We start from the raw sequence: 26,606 nt of genomic DNA on the forward strand, positions 1-26,606 counted from the left end.
CATGCTCTCCAGAAAACGAAAGCTCAGTGTCAGCCGGTCCGTTGAGCGGCTCACTTCCTCCGCTGTAGGCTCTGCCACAACTCTGTAGTCCAGGGTCCACGGCGCTCGTTGGAGGGATCTCTCTCTCTCTCTCTCTCTCCCCCCCCCCCCACCCCTTCTCGCCGACATTACCCTATGTGCTGCATATACTTTCCCAGTCCATCCTTTATTGGAAAAACATATTTATGCTGACTGGGAACATCCAGACAAGCTGTTTTCTCCTCCTAAGAAATTCGCTTTCCTTTACCCAATGGAGGAAAAATTTACCAAGAAATGGAGCTTGCCGGCAATAGATGCAGCTATTTCTTGCGTGAACAAAAATCTGACTTGTCCTGTAGACAATGTCCAAGTTTTTAAGGCTCCAACTGAGAAAAAGCTGGTATCTTTACTCAGGTCCTCCTTTAGTATGACTGGTGCTGTAACCCAACCTGCTGTGGCATCGATTGGCATGTCAGGTACTAAAGGGGCAGGTGAAGCAAGGGCTTAAATATCTTTCTGCTGATCAGATTAAGCTATGGGCGGATCTGCATAAGGCCTTCTGTTTTGTGGTAGATGCCATTAAAGATTCTATTCAGCAAGCATCCCGCCTTACCCTCCTGCTGGTACACATGCGCAGGATTCTGTGGCTAAAGCATTGGTCGGCTGAAGCTCCATGCAAAAAGCTTTTAACTGGTTTCCCCTTTTATGGGGGAACGGCTGTTTGGGCATGACCTGGATAAATACATCCAGAAGATTTCTAGTGGTAAGACTGCCCTTTTACCAGCTAAGAAAAAGAGTAAACGTCCTTTTAAACGTTTTCTTTCTCCCTGATTCCTGATGGCCTTCTCAGCCAGATGCAAGAGGCAAAGCCCAGGGCCAAGCCCAAGGACAAAAGAAACCTTGGGGTCGGAAATCTACTGAGCAGAACCCCAAAGCCTCCTTATGAGAGGGCACCCCAGCTCGGCTGAGTAGGGAGGCGACTTCTGCAATTTTCAGGGGCTTGGCAGGTGGAAATCCGGGACATGTGGGTAATTTCTACAGTGTCCCTGGGTTACAAACTGGTGTTCTGAGAGTTCCCGCCTTACGGTTTTCTAAGGGTCTGGGTTTTTTCAAACCTCTTTGTGGTTCCAAAACCAAATGAGGATGTCAGACCTATTTATAGATCTAAAGGACCGGATCCATCCAAAAAAGCGCTAAAGGCCTGAATCAATTCCTGAACATTTGCCCCTTTCGCATGGAGTCAATCCGCTCTGTGGTCGCCATCCTTTTTAAGGGGAGAATTCATGGCGTCAATAGACCCTACCCTTTGGTCTACCCTGGGTATTTACAAAGATTCTATCCCCGCAAAATCTAACAGCGCAGGGTATAGCGGTGACTGCATATCTAGATGACCTGCTTCTGGTAAAGCAGTTGGTAGCACGCTCTATAAGAAAATTAATCCAGATCGTCAAGGCGATTCTTCTTTGCATGAGGTTGTTGGGAAAGATTGGGTTGGGTTGCTGGGCATTCCTTCCTGGTGTGAATGGCTTTCTTGAGGTAATGCCACAGTATCTCAATCGGGTTGAGGTCAGGACTCTGACTGGGCCACTCCAGAAGGTGTATTTTTCTTCTGTTTATTTACCTCCTATGTTTTGGGTTGTTGTCCTGTTGCAACACCCATCTTCTGTTGAGCTTCAGCTGGTGGACAAATGGCCTTAAGTTCTCCTGCAAAATGCCTTGATAAACTTGGGAATTAATTTTTCCTTCGATGATGGCAATCCATCCAGGCCCTGATGCAGTAAAGAAGCCCCAAACCATGATGCCCCCACCACCATACTTCACAGTTGGGATGAGGTTTTGATGTTGATGTGCTGTGCCTCTTCTTCTCCACACAGTGTTGTGTGTTTCTTACAAACAACTCAAATTTGGTTTCATCTGTCCACAGAATATTTTGCCAGTACACTGTGGAACATCCAGGTGCTCTTCTGCAAACTGTAAACGTGCAGCAATGTTTTTTTTTTTTTTTTTTTGGACAGCAGTGGCTTCCTCTGTGGTATCCTCCCATGAAATTCATTCTTGTTTAGTGTTTTACGTATCATAGATTTGTTAACAGGGATGTTGGCATATGCCAGAGACTTCTGTAAGTCTTTAGTTGACACTCTAGGATTCTTCTTCACCTCATTGAGCAGTCTGCGCTGTGCTCTGGCAGTCATATTTACAGGAGGCCCACTCCTAGGGACAGAAGCAGCAGTGCTGAACTTTCTCCATTTATAGACCATTTGTCTTACCGTGAACTGATGAACAGCAAGGCTTTTGGAGATACTTTTATAACCCTTTCCAGCTTTATGCAAGTCAACAATTCTTAATCGTAAGTCTTTTGTGCGAGGCATCATTCACATCAGGCAATGCTTCTTGTGAAAAGCAAACCCAGAACTGGTGTGTGTGGTGTTTTTTATTTTATTTATTTTTTTATAGGACAGGGCAGCTGTAACCAACACCTCCAATCTCACTTGATTGATTGGACTCCAGTTGGCCGACACCTCACTCCAATTAGCTCTAGGAGATCTCATTCATCTATAGGTTGACATTTTTCCACCTACACTGTGAATGTTTACATGGTGTGCTCAATAAAAGCATGATAACATTTTAATTCTTTGTGTGTTATTAGTTTAAGCAGCTTGTGATTGTCTATTGATTTGACTTAGATGAAGATCAGATCACATTTTATGCCAATTTGTGCAGAAATCCATATCATTCCAACAGACACATACTTTTTTTGCAACTGTATCTTAATTTCTCTTTCATTGTTTAGTGCTTTTGACCCGTGTCCCCATGGGGGAAGCTGGTGTATTGTTTACAGGGGCTAGATTTGGCTTCCGTTTTCAGTCATGGCTTCCACTGTTTACTCAGCTTTCCATGGAGACCAGGCTGCTACTTAAGGTTCTCGGGTGATGCCATAGCTCCACCCACCAGATGTAACGTACCTACGGGAGGAGGCGCTATGCTGCGGAAGTCACCCGCTGTCTTACTGTTTACTTTTCTTGTCCTGCGGTTCCTATACTGCTGTTTTATCAAACTTTTGGCTTTGTGCCTGTATGCCTTGTACTTTGGCCTTTATCCTGCAAGTAGCCAGGAATTTTGTATCCAATAAAGGATCTATTAAGTCTACACTAAGATCGTGTTTTTTTTTTTTTTTTCCTTGTTTATACTGCTGATTCCATGCTTTTGAAGTGATTCACCTGTATACATCCCATCTACACTGCTGGATTGGTGCGGCTGGATTCATTTATCGGTCTCGCCCCATGTGTGGTAACAAGCTCATTTGACCATATGATTTTTAATTTTTTTTTTTCAGTGGTCCACAAGATTTGGTAAGAGTCCCTTATACTGACGGTGGAAGGATTTGTCACCTTGAATATTGCATATCAGTTGAACATCACTATCATCACATGGTGGCCTTATCTTTTATCTCTGTACCATACTGTATTGCATGTTGTATGAACTTTATTGCGCTGCACCGTTTTTATATATTTTTTGGCCATTTATTGAGGTGTTGTGATTTGCTCCTTTTTAAGTGTTCAGCTTGCAATCATTTTATCATGGTTTATTTGTGTGCGCTCATTTCATTATATCATCTATTACAGAATCTGGAAGGCATATGTTTCCTGGCGCTAATTCAAAGGGTGACATCCTCAAAAGTGTGTCATTGGTAGGATCCTTGATTTTCTTCAATTAAGGGTAGAGATAAAACTGGCCCTGAGCACTATCAAGGGTCCGATCTCAGCCCTATCAGTGTTCTTTAAAAGACCACTTGCATATCCTTCCCTAGTCTGGGCTTTTATTCAGGGGGTATTGCGGTTAAATCCGCCAGTCAAATCTCCTTTGTGCCCATGGGATTTGAATTTAGTCTTGTTTATTTTACAGAAACAGCCGTTTGAACCTATTCGCCATATTCCGTTGCTCCTTTTGAGTAGGAAACTGGCCTTTCTAGTCGCTATCTCCTCTGCTAGAAGAGTATCTGAACTTCCGGCTTTCTCCTGTAAAGAATCTTAGGACACGGTTGTGTTGCGTCCCCACCCCACCTTTTTCCCTAAGGTGGTGTGAGGTTTTCATATAAATCAAGATGTTGTCTTGCCTTCCTTTTTTCCAGACCCGCAGTCTGGAGGAAAAATTATTGCATTCTCTAGTGAGAACAGTAAAGGTCTATCTGAAAGCCACTGCTCAGATATGGAAGACTGAGGTTTTGTTTATTCTGCTGGAAGGTCCTAGATAGGGCAGCATCGAAATCTACTATCTCTAAGTGGATTCGGCAAGTTGTTATTCAAGCTTATGGATTGAAACAGAAAATTCCTAATTTTCATGTGAAAGTGCACTCGAACAGAGCAGTAAGTGCTTCTTCCTTTTGGCTAAGATGAAGTGTAGTATCTGCTCTTATCAGTTGCCAGGAGGTGGCGCTTGCTTCCATCCCGCCTCTACGGCGAGGTGGAGCAGGGGTGGCGGTTGCTATGCAAAACCTGCTGGCGTGAAGGTAACCTGGAGCGGTTCGTAGCCGAAAGGGAAGCCTTCTGATGGGGATGGAGAACCACTGGTCGGCGCTGAAGGGTCGGGACCCTGGCCTTCTGGCCTGGATTGGGGCAGCTCTAGCTCTGGTCAGTTTTTCGGGAGGGAACGCTGGTTCCCCTTTCTCCCACCGGGGGAACGGCCAGTACTTCCCGAATGTAATTGGGTATGAGTGATTGGAGTGAGGGTGGGGCCTGATGGCAAAGGGCTCTCACTAAGCTCCCAGATCTTCATTCCTTTCTGCCTGGGGTGGGGGCTGCTGTGGTCTGGGCCGTGGGTCAGGGCTGCATTTGAAAAGCCTGTGGTGATGTGCCCCTGAAGTGGCAGTTCAGGGGTGCCTTACACTCACTGTGAGAAATCACTTTGACGTTTGGCACCATGGTCACTTCAACACAACACACGTTTTTCACACCTGCCTCTTGGGCCCGGCGTTTTGGCTAGGACCAGGGGACATTTTTATTCCTGACCGGAGGGCCAGCCATTGTATCTCACAATGGTCACTTCCACTCCACTGACACTTGGTGTGTCATGTTTTGTCATGTGTGATGAGTAGGGTGTCGGTCCTCTGGCCAACCCTGAAAGTCTTGGGAGGGGGTGGACATAGGCCTTCTGGCTTGGTTCGCCCTCTCTCTCTCTCAGGGGGTCTCCCTTTGGGGGCGCCCCAACCGAGTACTTGGGTGGGTCTTTTTCGGCAGACCTTCCAGAGAAAGGTGGTTGTCTGGTTTCGGCCAGATGGTCCTAGTATGGTATCTCAGTCCCCATCTGGAGCCTAACGCCCCGGTGGATCAGGGTAAGATCCTTCCTCGTGGAGGACAGTGGTACACCCGTTGCACGTTTGTGTTCACTCTTTGTGTGTGCACTTTTTGACACTGGGTGGAAGTTTTTGGGTGCGTTTTGCACGGCACAGGCTTTTCAATAATAGAAAAAAAAAGTAAGTGCTTCTTGGGCGGTGCATCACCGGGCCTCCATGGCTCAGATCTGCAAGGCTGCAGCCTGGTCTTCAGTCCATACATTTAACAATTTCTATCAAGTGGATGTAAGAGGGCTTGAGGATACTGCCTTCGGGCACAGTGTGCTGCAGGCAGCAATGTTGGTCCTCACGTCGGATGATGCTCTGCTTTGATTTGTGTGTCCCTCCCCTCAAGTTGAACATTGCTCTGGGATGTCCCATTTAGTAATTAACAAGGCTCTGTGTTCCGTGGTGTACGAAAAAAAATAGGATTTTTTAATAACCGCTTGCCTGTAAAATCCTTTTTTTTTTTTTTTTTTTTTTTTTTGGAAGTACACCTCGGGACACAGATTCCCCCTCCTCCCCTTTTTATGGGATCCTTATTGCTTTGCTACAAAAACTGAGGTACTCTTCTCATGGGAGGGGTTATATAGAGGGGGACTTGTCTTCACTGGGTGTGCCAGTGTCCAATCGCCTATTGGTGAGCTATACAACCCATTAAGTAATTAACAAGGCTCTGTGTCCCGTGGTGTACTCCAAGAAAATAATTTTACAGTAAGCTGTTATTAAAAGTCCTATTTTTTCAGCGGCGCTTTACCGTAGTTTTAGAAGTGATTTACTGCCGCTAGCAGGGAGCTTTTAACCCCCACTAGCGGCCGGTATAGGGTTAATAGTGCCTGGAATTCGCCGCTACCGAATTGCTTTACAGGCGCTGTTGATTTCAATGGGCGGGGTGCTTTAGGAGTGGTGTATACACCGCTCCTAAAGCTCCCCAAAGATGCTGCTTGCAGGACTTTTTTTTTTTTTTTTTTTTTTGTTTATTTTTCAAATTTTTGTATGTCCTGCAAGCGTACCGCCCCAGTGTGTGAAAGCCCTGGGGCCTTTTTACATTGGAGTGAAAGGAGAGTCACTTTACAGGTGCTGTTTTTAACGCTAAAACGCCTGTAAAGTGCCTCAGTGTAAAAGTAGCCTAAAAGTTAAAAGGAAATGCTTGTCACGATTACGCAACATCATTCTTTGTTAATAATATTATTATAATTCAGAATTTATATAGCGCCAATAGCTTGCTCAGTGCTTTACAACATGAAGGCAGACAATACAGTTACAATTCAATACAGGAGGAATCGGAGGTCAAGGCTCGTTAGTTAAAACAATGGCATAGCAATTTTTAGGTGTTAACCATGTTAGTTTGGTATTACTCTTAGCGTTTCCATTTTTTTTTTTTTTTTATCTTTAAGGCTGACGTGTGCGTTCTTGGCTTGTAAAGTAGATGAATTTAATGTATCCAGCGTCCAGTTTGTTGGTAACCTTCCAGAAAGCCCTGCAGCCCAGGAGAGGATTCTAGAACAGATTCTGGAATATGAACTGCTGCTCATCCAACAGCTGAACTTCCACCTAATAGTGCACAACCCTTACCGACCTTTTGAAGGGTATTTAATTGATTTAAAGGTACTATGAGAGCAATATTCCTCTATTTTAAACTGGTATGTTGTAAGTTATAAACGTGAACCAGAGTAAAAGAAAAATGTCTCTTGAGATGTCTAAAAATCAAGCAAATAGTTTTATTGTTAGGTCTGGGCTTTTATTAGCAAAAAAAAAAAAAAACTGATAAGCATATTGAAGACTGGCATCTAATGATGGTCAGCATCAGTAACATATAACCATTAAATGCCCACCTTAAGACCCCTTTCACACTTTTTGTTATTCAAACACATTGGTGGTAAAAAACAAAACAAAAAATAAAACGCCAGAAAAGCTCATGAAAAAATGTTTCCCATGATTGCTTTCACATTGGGGCGGTTCACTGGCCGTGCTGTAAAAGAAACTATCCGGCATGCAGCTAGAAAAAAAAAAAACACCTCAAAAAATGCCACTCTCCATTGAAATGAATGGGAAGCACCTGAAAATCGCCTCAAAATGATTTGTTTTTGAGCGTGTATCCTTTTAAAAAGCGCACTGCAAAAGCGCTCAGCGTTTTATAGGCAGTTCAGAAGCGCCTCAGTGTGAAAGGGCTCTAATTGAATGTAATTGTAAACCCTCACATATACCCAGTGAAGTGACTGGCCTCAGGTGATACAGAGATGATGAAACCAATCCTCCTACATCAGATGCACCTGCCTATCTGTAGTCTTCTCTTCTCTACAGCTGTTCAGGTTGATCAATTATTAAAGCTCGTCTGAGAGTTCAGAAAACAGAAGGCGGAGAGCTGCAATTCTTCACTGCAGAGCTCAGTGAGCAGAACTCTGAGAACCGATTGGAGGGAATTGACGCCCCACCCCCCCCCCCCCTTTTTTCACACAGCGCACAGGAACAAAACTGAGACTGTCAGTCTGCTGGAGTTCCCTCCCCTGTCACCATTTTTCTCTTGGTGTCGGGAAAACTTGTCAGAAGTGATTCATGCTGATAGCAGAGGAATGAAGCAGCAGACAGAAATGACACTTGGTGCTTTCTCCTTGAGAGGTTCAGTGGCTCAACCTGCAGGAGTGGCAATTGGGGTATGTCAATCCTTGACAGACCATTTGCAACAGGTACTCAAGGTGTTCCCTCAACAGCAGGCCCAGGACCTAGCTGAGCTGCCATTGCTTGGGTTGGTACATATGCATAGAATCTTATGGTTGAAAAAGTTGGTCAGCCGAAGCGCCATCCAAAAGCTCCTGGCTGGTTTTCCTTCTGCTGTGAAAAGCTGTTTTGGGAGGATCCGGACAAATATATCCAAAAAATATCAAGTGGGAAAAGTACCCATTTTTGCCAGTTAAGGAAAAGCGTAACGTCCCTCATTTTTTCCAGTGCCAGAGGCATCAGCCTCCAGGCAGTCGTGGCAGCCTTCGCCATCAGGTTCAAGAGGTAAAATCTCAGGGCCAACCCCCGGGGACAAAAGAAGTCCTGGGGGAGGAAACCCACAAGACAGAACACTAAAGCCTCTTTATGAGGGGGCACCCCTGCTAGCTCAAGTGGGGGGAAGACTTCTGCAGCTCTCTAAGGTCTGGCAGGAAAGAATTTCGGGACAGATGGGTGGTCTCCACAAAAGCTCTAGGTTACTGACTAGAGTTCTGAGAATTCCCATCTCCTCGTTTCCTCAAAATGGTCAAATGTCCTCAAAGATCCAGAGGGAAAGAAGTCTCTCTCTTTCTAGCGTTAGACCGACTTTGTCGCAAATGGGATCATGGTGGTCCCCGTGGATGAGCAGGAGTCAGAGTTTTATTCAAACCTTCTCACGGTACCAAAACCAAATGGGTATGTCAGACCCATTTTAGATCGCAAAGATCAAAACCGGTCCCTGAAGATTCTTTCTTTTCGCATGGAATAAATCCATTCAGTAGTCTCCATCCTACAAGGGGGGAGAGCTTCTGGCATCAATCGACATCAAGGATGCATACCTGTATCTACCTATTTTTCCCTGCTCACCAGAAGTATCTGCGTTTCATAGTAGAAAAACTTCAGTTTTTTGTAGCCTTGCCTTTTGGTCTACTCACTGCACCTTGGGTGTTTATAAAACTTCTGGCCAGATTAAGGACTCAAGGTATAACAATAATAGCACACCTGGACGACCTGCTCTTAATAGACTGGTCGGTAGTCTGCTTAGACCAAAGAATGGTCACTACAGTCAATTACCTGAAATGCCTAACCTAGAGAAGTCTTCTTTAGAGAGGATTAAGGTACTTGGGTCTGAGCATAGATACAGCCCAGAAAGGTGTCTTTACCTCAGGCAAAGGTCAGCGCCATAAAGGAGCTGGTCCAGGGGGTTAGTGCAAAGTAGGGTCCTTCTATTCGCCTTTGTATGAGGTGGTTGAGGAAGATGGTGGCTTCATTCAAAGCAATTTCCTATGCTCAGTTTCAAGACTGCTGCAAGACCGTATCCTATCGGCCTGGAACTAGACTATTCAGGCACATTTTACAAGGCATTTTTAGACAAAAATGTGCCACGACCTCAGTTGGTGGAGGATATCCAAGAATCTGCAGCAGGGGAAATCCTTACCGGGCAGACCTGAAAGAAGCGTCTGTCCAAGGGAAATGGCCCAGAACCGAAAGGACCTTGCCCATCAACATTCTAGAAATTCTGGCAGCGTGTCTAGCCCTAAGGGCCTCGACATTCAGGTTTCAGTATTCTCCTGTCAGTATTCAATCCGACAATGCCACACCAATGGCTTATATCAATCCCCAAGGAGGGACCAGGAGTCAGGCAGCCCAGGCAAATATCCTAACCTGGGCAGAAAGACATGTGCCGTGCATATCCGCAATCTTCATACAAGGCATAGAGAACTGACAGACTACTTAAGTTGCCAGCAGTTGTTCCCAGGGCAATGGTTCCTTCACCCCGACATATTCCTAGCTATTTGCCAAGATGGGGAACCCAGGATGTAGGTCTGTTTGCATCCAGGTTCAACAACAAAGTCGACAACTTTGTGTCAAGAACAAGGGATCCACTCGTATGCGGAACAGATGCGTTAGTGACCCCGTGGGATCACTTCTCACTGATTTTTTATTTTTTTTTGCATTCCCTCCTATTATGCTGCTACCTCGACTTCTTCACAGGATCAAGCAGGAAAGGAAGTCAGTAGTTCTTGTGGCCCTAGTGTGGCCCAGACGATCTTGGTATGGCCCCTACCACCACGTCCAACCCTGCTATAGCAGGGACCAGTGTTGCATCCTTTTTTTACAAATGCTAAATTTAACAGTTTGGCTATTGAAACCCACTTTTTAAGGAATTGTGGACTTTCAGGCTCAATGATACCTACCTTGATCAATGCAAGGAAATTGGCTTCCAGAGTCATTTTATCATAGAGTCTGGAAAGCATATGTTTCTTGGTGTGAATCCAGGGGTTGGCATCCTAGGAAGTATGTCATAGGTAACATTCTTGCCTTTCTGCAAATGGGACTAGAGGTGAAGCTGGTCTTAAATACTATCAAGGGCCATTTTTCACCCTTATCAGTATTTTTTCAGTGTCCGCTTGCGTCACATTTTTTGATTTGAAGCTTTATACAGGGGATAACGCAGCTTAATGCGCTTGTTGGAGTACCCCTGGACCCTTGGGGCTTGAATTTAGTTCTTTTGGCATTACAGGAACAGCCTGTTGAGCCGATACGACTTATTCCTACGGTTCTTTTTGACAAGGAAACTCGTTTTTCTGGTAGCCGTTTTTTCCGCAAGAAGGGTATCCGAGTTGGCGGCTTCTCATAAAGAGCCATATTTAATTGTTCATAAGGATGGAGTAGTACTGAATCCTCGTCCTAGCTTTCTGCCAAAGGTGGTATTGAGTTTTTACCTAAACCAGGATATTGTTTTACCTTCATTTTTTCCAGAAAGCTATTCTAAGGAAAAAGTCACTACACTCTTTGGATGTAGTGAGAGCAGTCAAGATCTGTTTTGAAGGCGACTGATCAGATTAGAAAAAACAGATTTCTTGTTCATGTTGCCTGAAGGTCCTAGGAAAGAACGGCAGCATCAAAATCCACTATTGCCAAATGGATTCAGCAGCTAATTTATTCAATCTTATGGCTTGAAGAAGAAAGTTCCACCTTTTTAGGTCAAAACGCACTCCACCAGTGCTTTTATACAAAACGGAGGTACTCCCGGTAAGGGGAGGGGTTATATGGGGAATAGAACTTCCTGTTTAGGGTGTGCCAGTGTCCATCACCTGAAGGTGCCATACAACCCATAGTTATTACTGTGGCTCTGTGTCCCATGATGTACTCCAAGAAAAGGATTTTACAGGTAGGCCGTTATAAAAATCTTATAAAAAAAAAAAATCTTATCTTATAAAAAAAATTCCTCACTTTCTGTTCTGGTGACAACTCTAAACATTTGGGTTCCCCCTTTTTAAAGTGTTACCTATAGATAGTAAAATTTACATTTGTCACCCTTGCACAGGTGACCGTTTTACAGTGTGACATGTTAGGTGTCTATTTACTCAGCATAACATTATCTTTTACCAGAAATTAGGTTCTGTATTGTGTGTTTTTTGCATTTAAAATAAAAAAAAAATGGCTGCACAAATTCTGTGTGACATAAAAAATTGCAGCACCCACTATTTAATTCTCTAGGGCCTCTGCTTTAAAAAAAAAAAAAAAAAAAAGCGGGGATTCTAAGAAATTTTCAAGCAAAAAATACTGATTACATGTTACATTGTTACAAGTGCCAGAAAAGGCCTGGGAGTCAAGTGGTTACATTTTGTAGTGTCCTGTGATATATTGTTGGTATAGACATTTGCTTAATTACTTGTATACAAATATGAACTGTCTATGAGGGATATGTTTTCAAAGGGGTCCCGTGATTCTGTTTGTTGAAACAATGCTACTTGAAAGCAGAATTTTATGCTGCAGTGTGAAGTACATTGAGGGAAAGACTTATAAAATTTGTAGCAAAATAAACCCAACCAACAAATCAAAATGTTATACTTGGCAGCTGTGATCAATGAAATATAAAGACATTCTAGTCGTTACACTTGTTGAATGTATAATACAAACAAGATATACTTTTCCTTTTAGACGCGATATCCTTTGCTAGATAATCCCGAAATGTTGAGGAAAACGGCTGATGACTTCTTGAATCGAGTTGCTCTGACTGATGCTTGCTTGCTGTTTACACCATCCATTATTGCTCTTACTGCTGTCTTATCTAGTGCTTGCAGAGCAGGTCTAAATATGGAAAGGTATGTTGTCACAAATGGACACAGTGTAATGACATTTTATAAAATACAGCACGGCTTGGGATTGTAAAATAAATCTTTGTAAGACTAGTCATGTTCTTTCTGTAAAATCTAGTTGCCGGCTGCCCAGTTGGACCTCAGGCTTGGACGTGCACCTATTGGGTTTTTATTGCTGTCCGTGACTCCATTAGTTTCACCCTCTCTATTTGTCTTGTTTACCATTCTCATCAAATGTGAAAGTAAAATAAAATCCCAAATTTTGTGTTCGCTATACAAAAGTAATAGAGGGGAAAAGGGTAAAACCTCCAATTGGGACACTAGTTCTGGTGACCGGGGGGGGGGGGGGGGGGGGGCAGGCATGGGATTCCCTTAACTTGCAGGGATTTCCTTTCACATCCTGTACTGGCTATGGGACATGAAGTGAAAAAACCTGACCAGGGTTATAACCCTCCCTTGCTCTATCCAGAATGTAAAAGAAAAAAAAAAGATTTGCCTTTTTAGTTCTACTTTCAAGTCTCTGACCTAAAAACGGGTTTAAAGCCAAAATACCTGAGCTGCATAAAGTATGGAAGTCATGGGGTAAGCTTTACATTAGGCCTCTCGTACACACTTCTATTTTATTTTATTTTTTTCATCCAACCCAGTGGGTTGAACAAAAAACAAGCTGACAGCTCAGAAGGAGCCACTGTACTAAGTATCTGACATTTAGTACATTGATCTTCCCTGCAGTACTATTGTGTTCTGACAGGAAAGACAGCCTTCCCATCAGAACAGCCAGTGCTCTCAGCCATTGGCTGTGAGAGACCAACCAGGAAGGGGAAAACTTTTGACATTCGACCCGTGTGTACTAGGCTAAATTCTCATCACAAGTCTCCCCAAAAACGGACATCGAGATGGCAGGACACCAAAAAAGCTAATTTTGTCTGTGTCCGTTTATGCTGATTATTTATTTTTATTTTTTTCAAAGAAAATCTTTATTTAATTAACCAGCAAACACAGTAAGGCCCCTTTCACACGGGACGGATCAGTAATGATCCGCCCCGTGATGATCTGCTTGCTCAGCGGGGATTGCTCTGTTGTCCCCGCTGAGCTGGCGGATAACAGAGCGATCCTGGCACACTGCAGGGACCGCCCTGTCAGCTCTCCATTATTCTCTATGGGGGATCGGATGAGCATGGACCGTCTGTCCGTGTTCATCCGATCCGCTCTGCAGACGGATAGAAAAATAGGATTTTCCTCCGTCTGCAGAATCGGACAATTGCGGAGGCGGACGATAGCGGGTGTCTGCACCCGCTATCCCATAGGAATGCATGTATGTCCGTATTTCATCCACAAACGGATGGATGAAATACGGACATAATGTCCGCATGTGTGAAAGGGGCCTAACAAGGATTCTCGTACAGAGCATAGGTAGAATACAATACATCACTTCATATATGAAATGAATCTTAACACTGTTAATGTCCTCTGGCGTTTATGCTGATTTCATTTTAATGTTTCCTGTAACTAAGGTGTTACAACTGGAGTAGTCTGTTGTGTTGAGGCTTCCATCCTGCTTCTGTTAGTCTTGGTGTCGCTGTGTCCTTGTGGCCTAAGATCCTCTCATTTGATAGGATGTCTAACTCTGCCAGGAGGGGTGTTATCTGACTGTCTGATCCAGACAATCAGTGTCATTCTGAAGTTGTATAGATCAGATCAGGTAGGTGAATTTAAGGAGGAATACTCAGCTGTAGTCATTAAATGTTTTCAGTAGGACCATTTATTATTGAATTTGTGTGGGGTATCTCGCAATATGTGGATTCGTTCTTCAAGTTCTGTTATTTTGTTGATTCTACTGAACCATTCCTTGACTGATGGGATTGTTTGGGTTTTCCAGTGTCTACGTATGCACAGTTTTGCAGGGTTTATCATGTGCATAGCTAATGATTGATATGTGGGGTGTGTTAGCTTTGTGTGGTGTAAGAGGTATTGTGCTGGAGACCATTCCAGATTGTAGGAGGTGACTGGAGAGGTTATCTGATGCACTTTTTCCCAAAATGTTTGGATTTGTGGGCATTCCCACCAAATGGGGATGAGGGTGCCCTGTTACGCGTTACATCTCCAGAAATCCGCCAGGATATTTGTGTAGTAATGTTGGCATTCGTTACCAGCGGGATTGTATTTTGTAACCATTTTCCTGTGTGTATACGTGGAGAGACCATTTATGGATGTGAAAGTAGATTTTCTCCCATGCTTCTGGGGTGATGGATATGGAAAGCTCCCTCTCCCATTTTTCACAGGTGTGAATGTTGTTTGGGAGGGGTAGTCTGCAAACAGGAGAGAATGAGTGGTGGATATCAGGTGAGTTTGGGATGATTTTTGAAGGCAGAGATGTTCGAACGGTGTCTGTTGTCTGGAACAGGAGGCTTTCCTGTCTAACGTACCTAGAAAGTGTGTAAATGGTAGGTATGTCCAGGATGGGATCTGGGGTTTCTCCCATCTTGAAGCGGGTAGTGGAGATAATTTTATTTTGCTCATAGAATATATGAGCTAGAACCCTGCTATCCTTCCAGTGTTTTGTGAAGAAGTCATCAGACATTCCAGGAGGGAAATCGGGGTTCAGCTCTATCGGTGACATTGGGCCTGGTATGGTTGACAGCGGGCATTGTTGACAGATTTTATTATAACATTGCACGGTGGGCCTAATCAGCAGATGTATATTAATTTCTAAGGGGATATGTCGCTCTAGTATCCATGGTAGTGTTGCAGTTTTGAGAAGGAGTGCTCCAGACCCACCCAATCTTTTGTGGATGCGTGTAGGTTCCAGTCTAGCATTCTAGTCAGGTGTACTGCCTTATAATAATTAGAGATGTCTGGAGGACCAATACCCCCTAAGTGTTTGGGTAGAGTTAAACAGTTATTCTAGGCTGACGGCCTCCCCAGATAAATTTTGAGCTAATACTTCTATATGTTGTGAAGAATGCTGGCCTGATTATTTATATTGACATAAAATAGGAGAGGATCCTGTTGCATTAAGGTTGAGGGGAGTTTTATGGCTTTGACCTGCTTAACTATGCTCCGATGATTAGGAGAAGCTGCCACACACAGTTCCTAATTTTTTTTTAAATCTTCCACAGGTATCTGGAAGTGTAGGAATATTTCACACCATGTTTTTGTTTTCTTTGGCAGAATGGGTTGTTCTAAAATTGCATTAGGATTATGTTATGTGGTCAAGTTTACATTTGTAAAAAACAGAAAAGAAACTGCACTAAGATTTATAAATGCACCTAAAAAAAGGTGCACCTAAAACAAAAAAAAGGTATCTTTTCTATACGAAATAGTGGAAGCAGCATTTCTCCTCTAAGCTCTTGTACACACGGTCAGACATTCCGACGGAAAATGTCCAATCGGACCATGTTGTCGGATAATCCGACCGTGTGTTCCTCTGACTTTTTCCGTCGCAATGTCCGACCAACAAAGTTTGAGAGCTGGATATAAAAATTTTCCGACAACATGATCCGATCGGACTTTGTCTGATCGTTTGTAGAGAATTCCGATCGGACAAAGTGCCACGCATGCTCAGATCAAATTCCCAGACCAAAGCTATTGGCTACTAGCCTGAACGTAGACCCTCCGTAACTAAATAATGTCATCACGTTACGAACGATCGGATTTTCGGACAACTTTGTCTGACCGTGTGTATGAAACACCAGTTTCGGACAAAATCCGACAGATTTTGTTGTTGTTGGAATGTCCGACCATGTGTACAAGGGCTTACACCGATACAGTGAATGGAATAAAAAGAAAAATAGAATCGTGCTAGTTATACTTTTTATACTTTTTTTCATTTTGTTTTGTGTTTTTGAGATTGATGGTTTTAGAAAACAACGCATATTGCACTTGTATATTTGCTTTTTATTCAAGACGAATTTTTGATTATTCCACAATCGGTGTGTTTTATTAGTTTGTGGTTCATTCATATTCACTTTAAACTTACAGGTTTAGCACGATTCTATTTTTCTTTTTTGGTCAAGTTTACAAAGAATGCTTGATTGAATTATCTTTCTAATCAATGTCGTTTTATCTGTAAAAATAACTTCTTAGGAGATGATGATGTTCAGAATGCCACGTTATTAAAGGTAATATATTTCTGTATTTCAGTTATTTATTGGAGTGCCTTTCTCTAAAAGACAGCCGGGAAACCATGGCTCATCTACTGGATGGGATGAAACGTATGTTCCTTTTTGTCTTTGGGATACTTGGATCTTGTTTTTTTGCAGTTCTTTCATACTTGTCAAGCAATGTTCTGTTCATTATCGTAGAATCAGTTCAGTCTTCTAGAAGTTAAACACTGAAAGTCTGTGTGCTCATGGTTTCGGGGTTGTTGGCACCCATTTCAACTCAATTTACTGACTAAAGTTTCGCTTAAGCTAAATGAAGTCTTGCTATATCACTTCAGGTTGGCTCCTTTTGAAAGTATACAGTGGGGAAAATATTTATTTGATCTCCTGTAGATTTTGTAAGTTTGTCCACCTACAAAGAAATTAAGGGTCTATAATTTTTATCATAGGTGTATTTTATATGATTTAGACAGAATATCAGCCAAATATCCAGAAAAAACACATGATACTAATGTTATAAATTGAGTTGCAGTTCAGTGAGTAAAGCAAGTACTTGATGCCCTACCAACCAACAACAATTCTGGCTCAGAACTGACTGTTATATGGTATGCAGATTAGTCCTGTCAATTTAAGAAGGTGATCCTAACGACAACTTGTTATGTGTATAAAAGACACCTGTCCACAGAATCGCGTATCCCTTAGTCCTGTGTCCAACAAAGTAATTTACCGATATTTCACCGTCCACATCAACAGCACTTTCTCCCAATCCCTCTCTGAATTATTTAAATGTTCATTGGCAAACTTCAGACAGCATCTTTTGACAGCTCTTTGGTCTTGCCCATGATGGTGAAGGTTGAATGGAGGAAAGTGATTTTGTGGACAAATTACTTTGTCGGACACGGGACTCTTTATTAAGGGATACCAGGATTTTTTTCCATTCTGGCCAGATTATGCACCTGACAGACTCTCGTCAGAAAAATCAAGTGTATCAATTACAGCTTACAGAGTACATATAATTTTCAATATAATTGCGTCACAAGCGAACAGGTGGTATATTTCCGTTCTACATTGCATTAACCTTTTAACAGTCAATCTTTGAACTTTTTGTATACAAGACAAATTCAGCAAAGCATATACTTTAAACCTTATGCAAAATTTCAGTTTGCTCTTTGCGGTTTCCTTATCTGTCTCTCACTAATCGGCAAGCAAGCTATTGCTCAGGAAGAAGAGCGTGACAGGTGTTTGTGATGGGAGAGGAGAATAAGTGAATGAATTCAGTGTATAACTGCAGCCTGTCACAAGTGTGCTGAACATGAGATGTAGAAAAATACTTCTAGCTGAAATTCTAAATTAGCCTTTCTACACACATAACTATGGCCACATAAGCTGACCCTCATTGCCACTTTACTGTAGTCAGGTGAGACCAAAAGTGAGCTCTTTGGCATTAACTCAACTCAGCGTGTTTGGAGCAAGAAAAATGATGACCATGACCCTAAGAACATCAACCCTACAGTCATGCACGGAGGTGGATTAGGGCTGTTTCTTTGCTAAAGGTACAGGCCGGCTCTTTGCCACATTGAGGGGCCAATATAGACGGGGCCATGTATTGTAAAATATTGGATCAGAACCTTCTTCCCTCAGCCAGAACACTGAAGATGGGTCTTCCAGCATGACAATGACCCAAAACACACTGCCAAGGCAACAAATGAGTGGCTCAAGTGGAAGCACATTAAGGTCATGGTGTGACCTAGCCAGTCTCCAGACCTTAGCCTAGGTTTACACTGATGCAGGTTTGAAATTATACGAGTTCAGCTGAGCTAGCACGATTTCAAACCCGCATGTCGGTCCAACTTCGGGAACGATTTTAGAGACATCTGTGCGGGTACCTTCACAGATGTCTATTGAAATCGCCCCTGAAGTCGCCAAAAGTAATGCATGAACTACTTTTGGAAATCTATGCCGGATTGCACTGATTTCGGATGGGGCCGTTGCCGGCGATTTGACATGTCAAATCGCATGTCAAAGTGGCCCAAAGTGGGCTCAGTCTTGTAGAAAATTTATGGAGGTAGCTTTGAGTTGCCTTGCGACAGCCAAGAAACCTTAATGATTTAGAGAAGATCTGTAAAGAGTGGACCAAAATCCCGCTTGAGATGTTTGCAAACCTGGTCACCAGTTACAAGAAACATCTTACCTCTGTGCTTGTCAAAAGTTTTGCTTGGGGATCAAATACTTAATTTACTCACTGAACTGCAACTCAATTTATAACATTTTGTATCATGTTTTTTTTTCTGGATTTGTGGTTGATATTCTGTGTCTCTCATTTAAAATACACCTATGATAAAAATGATAGGCCCTTCATTTCTTTGTAAGTGGGCAAACTTACAAAATCTGCAAGGTATTAACTCATTGTTTTCCCCACTGTAGTTATGTAAAACATTAAAAATAGGCACCTGTACTGTTTTAAAATCCAGTAATACATTGTATCACCCAGCTCTGCACATGCTCAGTTGCTCCCATTTTAGGCACTACTGAATTTGTACCATTCTGCTAACAGCCTTAAAGCAGAATTAAACCCTCCTATCCTTTATAGCCAAGGAAGCTGCTTCTGTTTGATCTGCAACTGCCATGGCACTGCACGTGATCATGTGATCAATTATAACACTAGCCATGTCATGGTTTGACAGTTTGGTTGAGGGTACAAGCAAATATGTTGGCAATCCCAGCATTCCAGGGATGTAGCTGGTTTTTAAACTGTTGAATGGGTTTAGTTCCGCTTTATGATTTACTGCTTTGGGTTTCAGCAAAATGGCAAGAAGAAACTGGAGCAATGCTGGAGGCAATTTACAGCACACACTGATTATGGTAGCATAATTATTAATGTGGAATGTATGTCCTTGCTCCCTAATTACTGTATTCACTTCAGATTCATAATATCATATCACAGACAGGAAGCACATTGTTATGGGCTACTTCTGCCTTCGTTATTTATTTATTCATTTTTGGGTTTTAGGCAAATTTAGCCTAAAACATTGTTTTCTTTCTGTAATGGTTTTATCAATGAATGTGATCTTCCCAGAATCACAGTTGAACTCCAGGACCTATTTCTATGAGTATGCATGGACTGTGGATCTTGTGATCCTGGTGTGCACCTCCTGGATAAATGATTTTGAGCAGTGGAACCATTGTAGTTTGTTAGGATTTGTATACTGTTAATCCGGAAAGTATTCACAGTGCTTCACTTTTCCATATTTTGTTATATTACGTTATTCCAAAATGGATTAAATTCATTTTTTTCCCTCAAAATTCTACAAATACCCCATGATGATAACGTAAAAAGTTTGTTTAAAAACTTTGAAAATGTATTTAAAAAAAAATCACATGTACATAAGTATTCACAGACTTGGCTAAATACTTTGTGAAAGCACTTACAGCCTCAAGTCTTTTTGAGTATGATGCTACAAGCTTGACACACCTCTCGAGCTCCATAATAAATAAATATATATATATATATATATATATATAATTACACACACACACACACTGTCGTCATGGGGTAGTGTTTGTAGAATTTTGAGGTAAATAATGAATTTAATCAATTTTGGAATTTATGAAAATTATGTAACATAACACGTGTGGAAAAAGTGAAGCGCTGTGAATACTTTCTGGATGCACTGTATACCCCCAATAAATGTTTTCTCTATTATTAGTTACTTGCACTTTAATGGTAGGTTTTTCACAATTTATTACATAGGTCTAAAGATACTGGTATCAAAATATGAGTTTGCTAGACCTGAAGATGTCTCTTTAATAGAGAAGAAACTGGAGAAGTGCTACAGTGGTGAAGTTTCTTCTTTGGTTAACCTGTAAGTAGCAAAAGTATCTGTACATAAATTTGCCAGGTGTCATATTGTTTAAAACCTTTCAACGGCCAAAATGACCCCCCACCATGAAAGCAAACTTTTTTTTTTTTTTCTCACTGGAGTTTGCAGCAGGGTCTTTTTTGGGATAAACTAGTGGTCCCTTCACTAACTAATCTTGTTGCTGCCACTCATCTTGATATCATCACACTGGTGCTGAAGTCTTTAGGACCCTGTGAGAACACAGCCTAGGCAGCAGTATGGTCACCTGAAGGGGGACCCTCCCACTCCAGCAGCCCAGAAAAGAGTAAACTCTGGACCATGCACATCTCGTCACCATGAAATCAGGTAGGTATTTGGTCGATTTGGGTAGTATTCATAGTATCTGGTTTGAAGAGTTCTCTACCTCCTGGGTACAGGAGGTTATATCCTTCTTTTACAAGCTCTCTGAGGAAGAGGGGTTTCAGGGGTTCTACTTGAGCCTCTTTATGGTTCTCAGACGAAGGGGAGGCCAGACTCATTCTGGATCTTAAATCCTTCTCTGGATATGTTTGCTATTTTGTCTTAAATCCTTTTCTGGATATGTTTATTTTGTCTTACTGTTAAAATAAGCCTACCTGATCATTTCTTTGTCAGTGGGCAAACGTACAAAATCAGCAAGGGATCAAATACTTTTTCTCCTCCACTGTACTAGTTACTGACTGCCCTGCCACTGCATACTGCGGGGGATGCAAGGATGGAGAGCCCTCAGGTAAGCTGTACAGGGCTCCGTGATTTCTAAAGCCATGTAGGTGTTCATTTCAGCTGCTCACACACTTCTGAATTGTCTGTTATGAGTCCGATTTAAGCCCCTTAAAACACGATATGAAAATCAAAAGTAAAATTTTGTCCAATAAATGAGCTGATGGTTTTTGAATTGTTAGTACGGTGTTTTGACAGCCGATTCAGGTTTTTCGTCAGACCAAAAGCTGAATGTGCAGACTATGAAATTTTTGTCGGATGTGAACACAATGTCCGCTTTTTATATAATTAGTATGGTTTTCGTATGAAAAAAATCGTAAGGGCAAGACTACGCATGCTCAAATGAAAGAATACATACCAAACTATTCAACACGTTATGTCACTTATGAAGTTGTATTCTGTCGTACCAGAATTTTCGCATTGTGAGTAACCTCTTCACTGTTGATATGAGACTAGCATGCAACAAAAAATGGACCATCGGTCATCCGAAAATCTTTAGGTGTGAAAAATCAGTTTGAGCTGGAGTTTTTACAGCTGAAAGACTCCTCTTAAAGCCCACTAGTTCTGTTTTTTGTTTTTTCCCTGCCAAAAACTGCTAATAACTGCCTATGTGTGCATGGATACATAGGATTACATGCTGGGGAGTTTGAGTGCAGAAAAAAACATCTGAAGCCAAAAAACGGCAGCTATAAAACCATCCAGTGTGCATGAATCCTTAGTCTGATAAACTCGCAACACTTCAGACTAATAACATTGAACACACTTTACTACAGTTTTTTTTTTTGCGAGAAATATCAAATAGCTTTGTAGACCTATTACTACTGATCTTACAAGTGCTACTAATACAGGCTTCACTTGCCCATCATGGCACATTTACCTTAGGTTACTAACCCCTATAATATACATTTGCATTTTTTATAAGTTGGGTCTTGCCACAAGCAAGGGCTTAGGTCTGCCTAAGCAGTGTTTAACCACTTCCTACCTGGCCTACAGCAAATTTATTATCAGCACAGCCCCCTCAGATGTGCCAGTCTGTCCCCAGCAGTGCCCCAATAACTCTGCCAGTGCCCATCCCAGCCACCTGTTAGTGCCCATTAGTGCTGCATATCAGTGTCGCTCATTGGTGCCCATCAATTCTACATATCAGTGCTAACTTATCAGTGCCAGTCAGTGAATGGGGAAAACAAAATTTTGTGACAGAAACTAAAAACTTTTTTTTTTTTTCAAAAATGTTGGTCTTTTTTAGTTTTGCAAAAAATTAAAACCCCCCAGAGGTGATAAAATACCACCAAAAGAAAGTTCTATTTGTGGGAAGAAAATTATGATAAAAATTTAGTTTGATCATGCAACACTGTACCCAAACTAAATTTTTTTTTATAATTTTCTTCCCACAAATAGAGCTTTCTTTTGGTGGCTAAAGCTGAAAATTGTCCTGGGCAGGAAGGGGGTGAAAGTGCCCGGTATTGAATGGTTAATCTATATGCACTAACCCCATCACCTCCTTTCTAATGAGAAAGTTGTAGGAAACCTTTTTGCCCCCAAAGTTAATCATTCATTATTGACAACATTAAAACGCTTTCCTTTCTTATTGTAGAAAAAAGAGAAAGGGTTATGAAGATGATGATTATATATCCAAAAAGCCCAGAATGGAAGAGGTTTGTACACATTTTAGACTTTGACAATTATGAGTTATTTAAATGTTTATTAAAGAATGTGCATTTTTGTTATTTAAAAGAAAAAAAAAATCAGTAAATCATTTCACCTGCGATCAGCAGATTATGGGTGCAATTGCAGAATCCTCAGTCTGCCTGTAGCTCCGATATGGGCAGGCAGTTACTGAATTGCAGGAAGAATCAATGAACTATGAGAGCGCTCACCAGTGTTTGGCTACCACTAAAGGTACTTGTAGTTCACTCATTCACAGAACTCTGTAAATGAGTTATGCAGCCATGCCGTTTTATAATTGTGACAGTAGAGGCAGAGAGAAGATCCCCAACTGCTTTCGGGGGGGGGGGGGGGGGGAGGTCGGAAATGGAACATGTTCCACCCTGAATAAGGATTTAACGTGTGTTTTGTCGATCCTCTTCTGTTAAAGTGGATGTAAACCCAATTTTTATTTTATTTTTTATGTCATGATGTAGAACCTTGGCACCCCAGATGTTTTGGAACTACATTTCCCATGATGCTCATGCACTCTACAGTATAGCTGAGCATCATGGGAAATGTAGTTCCAAAACATCTGGGGTGCCAAGGTTCACCATCACTGATGTAGAGTATAAGATTCCCCATCATATCATCAGTCTTGCCACAAAGAGTTAATCCAGCTCTGAGCAATCCTCTTTTATTGTTCAGTGAGATAAATCTTGACAAACGGTGAAAAACTTTGTCAAATCCTCCCCCTTGCTGTGAGTGACAGGTGATTTACATATCTTGTGCACTAGCCTAAGAGACATGCATTATTTTTTAATTCCCTTCCACTCCTTTCTTCTGCTGCTCTGCAAGGATTGGCTGTTCCATACTTCAACATGATTTGGCATGCTGAAGTCATGTGGGGACTTTTCTGGGTTTTGACTGGATGTTAGTAGACATAGCAGACGTTCAGTGTAAGAAATACACAGGAGAAAATGCATGTTGATAAGGGGAGTGTAGAGGTGGGCGGGGAGTCTGACATCACGACTCCACCCACTGAGCCCTGGAAAACAGACCCACCCACAAAATCTGCAGTTTTTTGGGTCTCGTAGCAGACATAGGGGAGACATTTGACAGATAAGTATACATGCAGGAGGCATGTATATCCTTCTAGATAACCAATATTGCAGTAGTTTAGAAAGGAGAGTGGGTTTACATCCACTTTAAACCTTGTACACACTATAATAGAAAGCTCCGGAGTAGTCTCTACACTAACGATCCAATATTAGTAAAGCGGCCTCCACTGCAGTGCTTCTGTGTTCTGACAGGGGGGCAGAAACTCCAAGTACCCCAATCTAAAATGTAGAAAACAAATATTCTTTATTAGTAGGAAACCTGAGCCTGGGACAATCAATGCTCACAACTGTCTTTGATTAGATTAACTTCACATGAGAGATCCCCACCCCCCACATCTTGTCAAAGTCACCCTTTTAAAGTAATTGTAAAGCCCCCATTTTTTTGTTAAAATAAGAGATGGTATACTTAGTTGCACTGTGCAACAGGTATGCAAAGAGCAATCTCTTACCTCCTCTTCACCTCTGGGTGCCCTGTCAGAAAGCCGTGTGTTGAAGGGGCACCCATGCAGGTCACGTCCAAGCAGAGCTGAGTGCATCCTTACAGGTTTTAACTGACAGCTGCAGTTGCTTGTGGCTGGGACAGTGCAGAATTGAAAAGGAGATAGAAAAAATTGTTTCACCACTTATCCACCTTCATGCAGGGAATGAACCTGTTAACATCAGCCACCCAATCAAATGAGCGTTCTCCCCATCACATTACCCTCCAAATCGCACAGTCCCTTATTACATCATAGCTTTTTGCTCAAGCAGCGTGACAGAGGGCGGAAAGTAGAGGAATTGGATTCTTGTCTTCTCCTGAATGTTGGTAGAGGCTGTGACGGATCCGGTCCCACACTCCGATTGAGTGCTTCCGCTAGTATATCCCGCTTCCTCCAATCTGACTATCAGAGAGATATATTCTCATAGCTGCATTGAATACAAGTCTAGCCGAACATAGCTTGTAGAATCTTGAAAACTTTATTGGACAGAATCAGCCTTTTATACACATTTTACACAAGGGGGTAGATAACGAGGTAGGGCTGCTCATGGAGACTCCCCCCCTCCCCTATAGTAACAACTTAAGACAATTACACAATTAACATGTTAGTTAACCCAGCACTTAAGGCAGCCTAGGTGACCAGACAGTCCGTCTCCGGAGGTCAATGTGATTAGCTCTTTTAAGGATTGTGTATTGTTCAGAATTAACATTCAAGAAAACAGTCTCTCAAAAATGTAACCAAAAAAAAAAGATTAATATATCAATACCAAAAAAACAGGGTGAACGCGGACACAAAAGGGTCCTTGCAGCCAGTGTCCGTGACAGAGGCCCTACATACTACCTGCCCTAGATCAGGGTCGTGTGTCTTAAACATCTTGATTGATATATAATAATCTTGTAGCCCAAGCTGGCAGAAGAACACAGTGTTAAGTAGATTAACATGCACTCCGCACAGGGCATTGTGCAGATTATTGTTGACCTACAGAATTCAGGTGGAAAGGGGTTAAAGACTAACGCCGGGTACACACTAACACACTTTTTTTTTTTTTTTTTTCAGGAGGAGTGGAGTGATGATGATTTGGTGGATTCTTTATAGTTGCTGGATATGTACCACAGTTTTGTACATAACAAATGTGTTTTTTTTTATTTCAGGTTAAACTGTTGATGTTTTTGTAAAAGGTATTATATTGTTAAATACAGCTTTAAATACATTTTGTTTATAATGACCAATGTGTGGCCTGTTTTCTTTGTACTGAGTATCACAGATTATTTGGTGGATGGCTAAAGAGATACCGTATACACAGCTTTCCCCATCCTCATGGCAATTGCATGAGCTGAGTTTGTAAACAAAGCATTTTAATCTGGCCATACAGGAAACAGACTGATTATTCAAATACCCTGGGTTATAGGCTCATGCTTTCCGGTGATTGGACACTGGCAAACTTTTAAGGACACTCCCCCTGGATGCCATCACTATATCCCTACCCTACTCTGAGGACTCTGTTTTTTGATAGTGTCCTAAGGTGATGAACGCTTTGCCTTCCGGAGTAATCATTTTTAGTTTAACTAGTTAATATTTTATCTTCAGATTCTTCAGTCTCCCGTACACTGTCAGTTAATACTGAAAACTGAAACGATGCATCCTGATCAGTACAATTGCAATAAAATTATGGGAACTGTACCCAGACCCTACTCTTTGGGGCCTGTAATGTTGCTGTGGGCAATGGATCCTGCATGGGTGCTCACCTTGGCAATGTGTGTAGTCAGCTGTAGGGGGGTATTCCCACTATGATGGACAAAGCCTGGACTCTGTATATCAGGGATATGCAACTAGCGGACTTCCAGCTGTTGCTAAACTACAAGTCCCATCATGCTTCTGGCCGTCATGCTTGTGGCTCTAAGAGTCTTGCTATGCCTCATGGAAATTGTAGTTCTGCAACAGCTGGAGGTCCGCTAATTGCATATCCCTGCTATATATAATCCACTGTGAGGGTAACACCATACCATTACTGTAAAAACAGGCTAGCTTTGGAATGGTGCTAAAACTCAGCCACTTGACCAATCCATAAAAAATTTCACAGGAAGCAAATGTTTTATTTCCGCAGCAGAAGATTCCAAAAGACTCCTCTTTCTTCATCCTCCTCTTTCCAAAGACTGCCTGAGGGCAGTCCGATTTGGATAATGCCCTGAAGCATATCTTGTTCCACGGAATAGTTGTGCCAGGATCATTCAAAATGTTTCTATCCAAACCTGCTCACAGTACCAGTTTGTACTATTCTGATCCTAAAAGTCCCCAATAAATACCTTTTTAAATTCAGATATTCCTGGAATATTTTGGTCTGGTTCTGGAGACATCTCAGGCAGTTTTCCTTCCAAAGAAGAAAATTCTCCCTCTCAGAGCCTATGCTTGAGAATTGAGGTAAAAGACATTCCACAATGAGATCTCTAGGCACTTTTATTTTATTAAATTATTCCAGACCTCTCCAACACCTCGCCATCTTATCTGCCTGAA

At 42.0% G+C, this 26,606-nt stretch overlaps 1 protein-coding gene across 1 annotated transcript in view; it reads left to right on the forward strand.

Moving 5' to 3' along the window:
* Positions 1 to 25,320, forward strand: part of CCNH (cyclin H) — a 60,696-nt gene extending 35,376 nt beyond the window's left edge. Inside the window, exons 4-9 of the mRNA XM_077462432.1 lie at positions 6,745 to 6,955; positions 11,993 to 12,156; positions 16,294 to 16,364; positions 20,005 to 20,116; positions 22,446 to 22,506; positions 25,152 to 25,320. Of these exons, the coding sequence (XP_077318558.1) occupies positions 6,745 to 6,955; positions 11,993 to 12,156; positions 16,294 to 16,364; positions 20,005 to 20,116; positions 22,446 to 22,506; positions 25,152 to 25,190 (658 nt within the window). The 3' untranslated portion in view covers positions 25,191 to 25,320. The remainder of the gene's footprint in view (positions 1 to 6,744; positions 6,956 to 11,992; positions 12,157 to 16,293; positions 16,365 to 20,004; positions 20,117 to 22,445; positions 22,507 to 25,151) is intronic.
* Positions 25,321 to 26,606: the final 1,286 nt, after the last annotated feature.

The sequence above is a fragment of the Lithobates pipiens genome, unplaced genomic scaffold (genome assembly GCF_037356315.1).
Source record: "Lithobates pipiens isolate NorthernLeopardFrog02 unplaced genomic scaffold, aLitPip1_a1.2 Scaffold_3, whole genome shotgun sequence".
Classification (NCBI taxonomy): domain Eukaryota; kingdom Metazoa; phylum Chordata; class Amphibia; order Anura; family Ranidae; genus Lithobates; species Lithobates pipiens.